The sequence below is a fragment of the Xiphophorus maculatus genome, chromosome 4, assembly GCF_002775205.1.
Source record: "Xiphophorus maculatus strain JP 163 A chromosome 4, X_maculatus-5.0-male, whole genome shotgun sequence".
Taxonomy (NCBI): Eukaryota; Metazoa; Chordata; class Actinopteri; order Cyprinodontiformes; family Poeciliidae; genus Xiphophorus; species Xiphophorus maculatus.
Window position 1 is genome coordinate 24927075 of NC_036446.1, and position 8381 is coordinate 24935455.

Consider the following 8381-nt stretch of genomic DNA (forward strand, 5'->3'; position numbering starts at 1 on the left):
ATAGATACAAAACTAGTTACACCTTTTCAGAAGAGAAAAATGAGTTAGAAAGGAAAGACCCATCACATGAGTCAGTTCCAATCGTTCCTGTAAACGAGTCGGCAAAGGGAGCCGGCTCCGTCGCGTTGGCACCTTCGGAACGTGATCACGTGATGACGCAGCGGTCACATGATGTTGTCTCATGCTACAACAAATCGAAAATATCCGGATTTGTCTTTTTTTTTTTACTGAGTGCCTAACACACAACCCAACCGAACCGACAGCTGCTGTCCAGCCGAACCCTAAACAGGTAACTCCCTGGCTAAGATAGTTTTCAGTGAAGCCTCTGGTTCAGTGATGACCAAGGATTGTCGTGTTCCTACTATTTAAAGAAGCTCAATGAGCTAGCTGCTCTTCCTCTGCACAGTCAGGAGACACTGCATTCCTCTGTGACTCATATGCAGGCGCTTAACTTGTTATTTCCATCAGATAGAGGCGTCGCATCCGACCGCTCGACGCTACTCGGTTGGCGGGTCAACCGAGTAGCTGCAGATGGAGGTAGAGGGGATGGAAGATGAAGGACCTTCGTCCCAGAATGAACTTCCAGGTACATGAATAGTGAAAACATGTCTCTGCACAATCTGTGTCTGTCCATTGTCAATCAATCAATCAATCAATCAATCAAATTTTATTTGTATAGCACATTTCAGCAGCAAGGCTTTTCAAAGTGCTTCACATCATATCAAACACAAAGCAACATAGAATCAACAATCAAAACACGACATTAAGTCAGGTTCCATCAATAAATTTGTAATTGATTACGTTTCAAATACAATCCTAAACAGGTGGGTTTTTAGTTGAGTTTGCGTCCATAAAAGGTTTACCTGTTACACTCCTACTGCTATTTTTATTCCCTCTCAGGCTCACAATCACACTGTTTAAAACGATGTAGACAGCATTTTGGATGGCCACTGCCTCTGCGCAGTGAAACACAATTGCAGCTTTATTTAAAAGCACAAAGCAGTTTGCTTGCACGAGTGGAGAGGAAAGCTTCAGGAAGACGGCGGGTATTTTGTCAGGTTTCCATGTGTTTCGTTTGTTTAAAGCAAGCACTGAGCTACATTCCACGGAAGATTACAACTACAAGAGACCTGCTTCAGAACAAACTAATACCTCTGTTGCCCAAATCCCTGCTCAGATTTGAGTTTCCTGTATTTCAGCGTCTGACATTTGCAAATAAACATTAAGTTAACCCTGATGTAGTTTGAAGGTAATAGATTTGCACTGATCTGATTGAGGCTACAGAATTGCAATGCTTTGTAAAAGTATTCAAAGTGCTCAGTTTTCTTCACATCCTTCCACATGTTTGTTTCTCTGCTCTTAACAGCTTGTGGCAAACTGTGAACAAGGATTCTTGGGACTTTCTTTCACCAAAAAACTACCTCTCTGTCTATTTTCCATTAAGATCAGACCAATTGAGTTCACCGCCAACAGCTGCTCTGTCAACAGCATCTCCCACCTGAGCTGTGGCTCTCTGAAGGTCCCCCAGAGTTACCACGGGGCAGCTGGATTTATATTAAAATCAAATCACGCACACAAGTGGAATTGATTTAATGTGTTAAGAGTAAAGAATTCTCAATAATAATAATAATAATAATGCATGCCATGCTTTTCAATTGTCCATTTGTCAAAAATATAGAACGTTATATATCGTTTCCTTCCGCTTTAGTTATACACCACTTTGTGTTGGTGCAGTACAACAAGTCATAGAGTTTGTGGTTATAAATATGGAAGTGATAAAGGAATATTTTATGCATTATATTGCAGATAAAAAAAACACCTCTCCACTTTTTGATAAAGAACAGACAAAGACAACTTTATCAGATCACACGTTCAGAACACTTGTGAATTGGTGTTATGGATCTCTTTTGTTGTGTCACGGATATGCCGCTCATGTAGAAAACGTTTCAATTGTGGTGGATAACGGAGAAGGAATCTTATTGGATAATTTTTTTTTTTTTTTTCCAAAAGAAGAACTCTAAATAAATGTTTTAAAATTGCTTTAGCATCAACTGCATAGCCTAATATTTAATTTCATAAAAAATGTGTTAAATTCTCCTGTTAAAACAAAATATTAGTAAAAGGTTTCCTTTCAGATTGTAGGAATGTCAGTGCTTTTGTGACCATCTAAAACTCACTAACTGTCTGTATGACTGTACGTCTTTATGATGATGTTTGAGCTCTCTGAACTTGCTCGACAGATCTCCGGGCAACGCAGCAGCAGCAGCAGCCGGCGGGTCTGCAAAGCTCCACGCCTGCAGAGAACGTCTGCGTGAACCAGAAAGCAGTGGACAAACTCACCGAGGGTTTCCTCTCCCACTACCTACCAGATCTACAGAACTCTAAACGAGCCCTGCAGGAGCTCACGTACGTCTCTGCATTTTCTGTGTTTCGACGTATGCGCTCCTGTTCGTAGTGCAGAGGAAAAAGTATTTGCCGCCTCACAGATTTCGTTTGTTATTTTCTTTACATATGTTTAAGTCATCCAACATTTTTAGCTAACGGGCAAAGACGACCCGAGTAAATTAAAACAACGCTTTTCAAATTCTGTCTTCATTTATTCAGGGATTGAAGCTGTCCAAAAAAAAAAAGGTGTACCTTTGGCTTTGCAACTTTTTTCTGCTACATGACACAGTAGACGCTTCTGGCTCTCGCACGTCAATACATTTGAGCCCATCCAGTCTGTTTTAAATAGAAATTGCAAGCAAGTGAGCTAAATCAGGAGCAAAAACAATCCGTTTTCATGACGCAGCAAGATTCTGCTGCTTTTATTCCTGGAAGGAAATCGAATTGAACAGGTGTCAGATGGACTAGCGTGCTCACACAGAAGAAATGAGAAAGGATGGATCAAAATTGTATTGTTAAGAGTAAAAAAAAAAAAGAAAAAAATGACCCCAAAGTGATAATTGTAGCAATGAAGCACTGCTGTAATGTGTCGAATGGCCTTCTGTGGACCTTCTGGATATTGAAGCCAAACAGAAGCTAGCCTGAGGAGTCAAAAGGGGAACAGATGTGAAAGGACAGCTAAAGAAAAATCTGTCAATGCTGCAGTGAAACAGAGCGAGAATATGCAAAACATGCTTTGATGTGCACAGCATTCAGTTGTCTTGATTGGCAATTTGCATAGATATCATGTTTCACAGGAAACAAACATGAGTCATTCAAAACATAAACAACAGGGCACATGGGTGGATCAGCTTTCTGTTATTGGTGCTTATTAGTTTCTGTGCAACGTGATGAAACTATAAATATAATATGTCACATTAAAACATGTTGATTTTCTATTCTATTTATTGCTCTAGATTTTTTCTAAAGAAAAACAAAGACTCAGTACTTTAGAGAGATCCATCTGCTGTAAATCCCCTTTTGACTCAACGCAGAAATTTTCATTTCTTCATTTTCAGCCATTTCTTGTTCTTTGGGGCTTTTTCCGCTTTAGCTGTTAATAGATGGTTTCACACTCTGAAACACGACATGTTCATGGTAGAGTCTATAATAGTTAGCTGAACACTTCCTGCTAAAGCATTCCCAAACCATGACACCTCTTACACCATGCTTTTCATTTCCCTCTAAAAGAACCTCATGGTTTGGGTTCAGTGAACTTGTCCTCGTTTCGTCGTACCCTATTTTCTGTACAGTGCAGCGGCTGATTTCAATTTATCTTTTTTTTTTTGTGACCTCCTTAAGTTGCGTGGCAGACATAGAAGTCTATTTTAATCTCACCCTACTGAACACTCTCACTAGCTCTCATCCAGTCATCAAAATTTGGCACATCTGGTCACTTTTTTATGCTTCTGCCAACTTTAATGACAAACTTCTCTTGCTTCTCCTCTGAAGGTTACATTTCTAAACGATTCTGTGTTTGTTTTCTATTTCCAACCAGACAAAATCAGCTGATACTGTTGGACACACTGGATCAAGAAGTCACCAAGTTCAGAGAGTGCAACACCTTGCTGGACCTCAACTCGCTGGTGTGTTTAGACTTCAAAAAAATATTCTCGCCTGCGTTACTCTCGCTTTGATCTTTTTCTGGACTCCGTGGATCAGAACGGAGGACTAACCCGGTCTGTCTTCTTCAGTTTACAGAAGCCAAAATTTACCAGAACAAGCTGGTGAGCATAAGAAAAGAGATGATCATGCTTCATGAAAAGACAACTAAACTAAAGGTACCTGTCGCAGCGAAACGAGATCTAAAAGGGCGTTGATGGCATGTTGGGTAAGTGTTTGGTGTTGTTGGATTTCAGAAAAGAGCCCTGAAGCTGCAGCAGCAGAAGCAGAAGGAGCTGCTGGAGAAGGAGCAGCAGCGTGAGCGGGAGCTGGAGAGGGAGAGGCAGCTTATCGCCAAACCGGCTAAAAGAACGTAGAGAACCCGACGACGTTAAAGAACCGCTCTATGGGGCTTGCATGTCTTACTCTGTTTACTACATATCTCCGATCAATGACACAAACCTGTAACCATTTTCCAAAGTGCTCATTGGATAATCGGACAGGCAGCGCGTGGTTTCAATACGTTTCAATACAGATCTTGTGAAAAACTGTTGAGGAACTTGGAGAAGCTCCTCTGCATCCTGCTTAGTCAGTTTTGCAATGGAGGGCTTTTATTTCCAAATTTATCTAGACTATATACACACCATATATGCGCATAAATTAAGTTGTTCTCATGGCAACCTGGTGACAACGTCGTGCCACTTTAAGCTGCGGTTCTCTAAAAGTGTGCTCTTAAGATTTTTGATTTTACTTTCCTCGTCATTTCCATTTTAAACGTGTTGCGGCCGACTTCCTCTTGTTCGGCCTTGTTTGTTACAGTTCCGGTTCGTTTAGACTCACTCTGAGTGTTCGGGCAGATTTAGCTGCGCATCTATTTGCTTTAGTTGTATGAAGTATCGATATAAACACTCATATGCCTGGCTTGCATAGCCTGTTCTCTAAATTTTCCCCCTTTTCTTTTAGAGACATTTGTGGATTCTTAAGTGAAAGTCCCTTCATATTCTCAAAAACCTAGAAGGAAATGAAAAGGAAATTCCTCAGGGAGATTTCTGTTATAAAATTTGTTTGGGGTGCCAACATTTAGGAGAATGGTGTTTTTTATTTCTTAATATATCGGTACATTACTGAAAGGTTGGATTTGTCAAAAAATTAAAAAAACTACATAATTGTGCTGCAATGAAACGTAGGTTTATGTTAATACTTTTACAGCTGTTTATCAGTATGGATTCATGTTTTGGCCTTTCTACATTTACTAAAAAGCCTCATTTCTATGGTATTTTGTGGAAAATATTTACACTCCCTGCTGAATTTACTGCTTCTCCAGCAGGAGAAACCATTTTGAACAGACCAGGAAGTTTAAATATAAAACGGTATTCACCGAGGTGATTGGAAAAGTTGTCCTCCGTTCAGTTCAGACCTCCTTAAATCTGCGGCGCACTTTGGAAAATGGTTTCCTTAATAAAACACTTAATGTGGTGGATAGTAAATAGAAGTAGTAAAAAGCTTGCAGAACCTTGATTTCGGTTGTTCCTGTCTGATTTAGCCAAGGACACCATAAACCAAAGACCTGAACTACGTCATCAAAATGCTGTTTGACTTCTGACGTTGCGCATGTTTGTAAAGCAGAACAAATCATCCTCTGACTCTTTGACAGATAATAATCTAGGAGAACTTCTGCATCTGCTGTGTTTTGTTAAAGTGTTGTTTAATATGCGTTGTAATTTGGGCCGTCAGCCCCGTTAGTGTTGCATGGAACAAAAGAAGTATGCTGTGTAAATCTTTTTTTCTTTCCTGCACTAATTCTGATTGCGGGTTGTGTACTATGATAATAGATGGTAAAATGTACCAAACTGTAAACGTCACTTCCAAATCTCCTTGATATATATAATTTTTTTTGTAAAGGCCTTCTATGCACTAGTTTTGTTTGAAATTCTAGGGTTTGTAGAGTTGATAATAAAAGCAACATAATCACTGGTTTGGTGAGATTTTTCTCTTATTGTTGAATAATTTACGGTGTTTGTCAATAATAGAAGTTAAATCATCAAAAATCTTTTTTCAGTTATTTGTTCTGAGAGAAGTAGCTCATGTTATAGTTTCATTAAACACAGATTGATATATTTTAAGCGTACATGTAATGAAACCCCAAAATTCAGTTTGCAGAAAATGACAGTGTTGCATACTTTAGACCGGCGTTTCCCAATTCCGGTCCTCAGGCCTCCCTGCTCTGCATTTTTTAGATGTGCCTCTATTCCAGAGCAGCTGATTCAAATGATTGCATGACCATCAAGTGCTGCAGAAACCTGTTGATCACCCATATATTCAATCCAGGTGTGTAGCAGAAGGGAAACACCTAAAACATGCAGGGCAGGGAGGCCTGAGGACCGGAATTGGGAAACGCCAAAGAACTGCACTAACTCTGTAGTTTATAGACCTAGTGGACCAACACCAGCGGATCACCCCCAATAATCACATTGTATGGAAAGTCAACGCTGGACCTCAAGCAGCTCCTTCAGACTGAGACTTTTATTTGTAAGCAGAATGAAAATTATGCTTTCGTCTGAAAATAACGTGTTAAATATAGCCGGGTCTTTTCTCCTCCGCCCAGGTAAGACACTTTTGACTGTGTTCTGGATGTGCATGTGTGATGATCCTTGAACCTCTGACTCCAGGTGAAATCTTCTTAATCTCCCCTCTTGAATTGGATTTATTTCATCATCCTTTTCCACTTTTGTGATCCATATTACTTGTGCACATTTTTTCTAGCAAACATCCGCAGTCAATTTTCCATTCACATGTTTAACTAAACAGTTTCCCCCATGGTCGTGTTTGCCATAACACAACCGAAACCTAATATTTCGGGAATATTAATTTTGCCGGTCTCAAGGAATATTTAAGTGTCTGAGAAGTTATTTTTTTGTTGTTTTTTTTAATAGGAGCTGTAATGATAATTTTAGCCCACTAGATGGCAGCAGAGAACAGCTCCCCTCATTAAACAAACGCGCTCGTTAAGCGGAAGCGAATATAGCACTGCCAGGCAACGCACGGTTATAACTTACCTTTGAGCGCTTTATCAAACTAACTTGTTTCTTATTGGGTGTTTTTTTTTTAACATGTAAACACAGGTAAAAATTGACCAGCCGCAAAACTGGAGTTTGTTGACAGAGAAAGTAGGTTACATTCCTCTCAGTCTCGGTCCTAACACCAACCCCGTGTGTGCCACACCCACTTCCCTTTCACATAAATCTCCCATTTTATCCTCAGCTACTACAGCAGGAAGTTGAGTCAAAGCCCACAAGACTCTTAACTGCCCCCGCTTGGTTTGTCTTGGACTGTAGCACAGGGTGGACATTAATGGTGAATTCTGAGGTCGGGGCAATTTGGCATCTCACTAACAAAAGGAATGAGTAAAAGACACAGATTTGAGGGTAACTTTACAAACCTTTTTTTTTATGTTGTTGAAACTAAAACATTACAGCGGTTTAGGAAACGTGAGATTTTGTGACAAAAACAATCAGTGGAAGTTAGCTACAGCTAGAGTATGTTACATGTAGAACTGCTGTGTTTTTAGTCTGTTTTATTTCAGAAATTTGGTGAATTGAGTTCATTAAATTTGGACTCTTAACATTTTGTCTAAATAACAACATGATACAATTTAAACATCACAGAAGCCAAATGAGCCCTCACCAGTCATCCAACTTGCATTGCACCAAATTTTGACATTTCTTCCCTGCCCCAGCTGGTGGTCATTGATTATTATGAAGGGAGGTTCCTATTGAAAATTTACACTAAACCTGGTGAAGTCCCTGCAGGTTCAAACACTGGGACCACCAGCGTTACCCTAGATATGGCTTTAGACGACCCAAATCTAGGCTCTTCTAAAGCCATAGAAGAGCCTAGATTTGTGGGTTCTTTGAGGTCCCTATGAACAAATATCACTGTGGTCTTGGTCAGGTCACTTCTGGCCTCAGTGTCATCTAGGATGAGCTAGAGATGGAGGTCTGATTTTTCCTCCTGGCGCTTTTACTCCAGGATAGGAATGAATCCAATCCAGAACCAATAGAGTTGTTCTGATAACTTTTGGGTCAGTCGAAATTAGAAGGTTCATAATCGGACCAAAAGAAACATTTTTTCTTCTCAATTTAAGTCTTCCTCAAACTTTCTTTACTCCTTACATTTTTCAAATAAAAGTCAATCAAAAAACAACAGTGAAATAACAGTGATTTGGAATTATTTTAATGCAACATTTGTATAAAAAAGAACAGTAAAAACAATCAGCTGGACAAAAGATTTGCTCAGTTTGGATTTAAAGCCAGCAAGATGCTTCAGTGACCTTGTGGGACTCATGTGTACCTTCC

At 39.7% G+C, this 8381-nt stretch overlaps 1 protein-coding gene across 1 annotated transcript; it reads left to right on the forward strand.

Moving 5' to 3' along the window:
* Positions 1-150: 150 nt before the first annotated feature.
* On the forward strand, positions 151-6001 carry bloc1s6 (biogenesis of lysosomal organelles complex 1 subunit 6). The gene is made up of 6 exons (XM_005799753.3): positions 151-289; positions 469-586; positions 2241-2406; positions 3923-4010; positions 4119-4205; positions 4284-6001. Exons 2-6 carry the CDS (start codon positions 532-534, stop codon positions 4401-4403), a joined length of 516 nt encoding a protein of 171 aa, XP_005799810.1. The 5' UTR covers positions 151-289; positions 469-531; the 3' UTR covers positions 4404-6001.
* Positions 6002-8381: the final 2380 nt, after the last annotated feature.

Excerpts from the sequence above, each read along its gene's own strand:
- bloc1s6 (XM_005799753.3), top strand. The coding sequence starts at position 532 with ATGGAGGTAGAGGGGATGGAAGATGAAGGACCTTCGTCCCAGAATGAA. Across the intron at positions 2,407-3,922 it reads CGAGCCCTGCAGGAGCTCAC|ACAAAATCAGCTGATACTGT; the intron begins GTACGTCTCTGC and ends ATTTCCAACCAG. Across the intron at positions 4,011-4,118 it reads TGCTGGACCTCAACTCGCTG|TTTACAGAAGCCAAAATTTA; the intron begins GTGTGTTTAGAC and ends TGTCTTCTTCAG.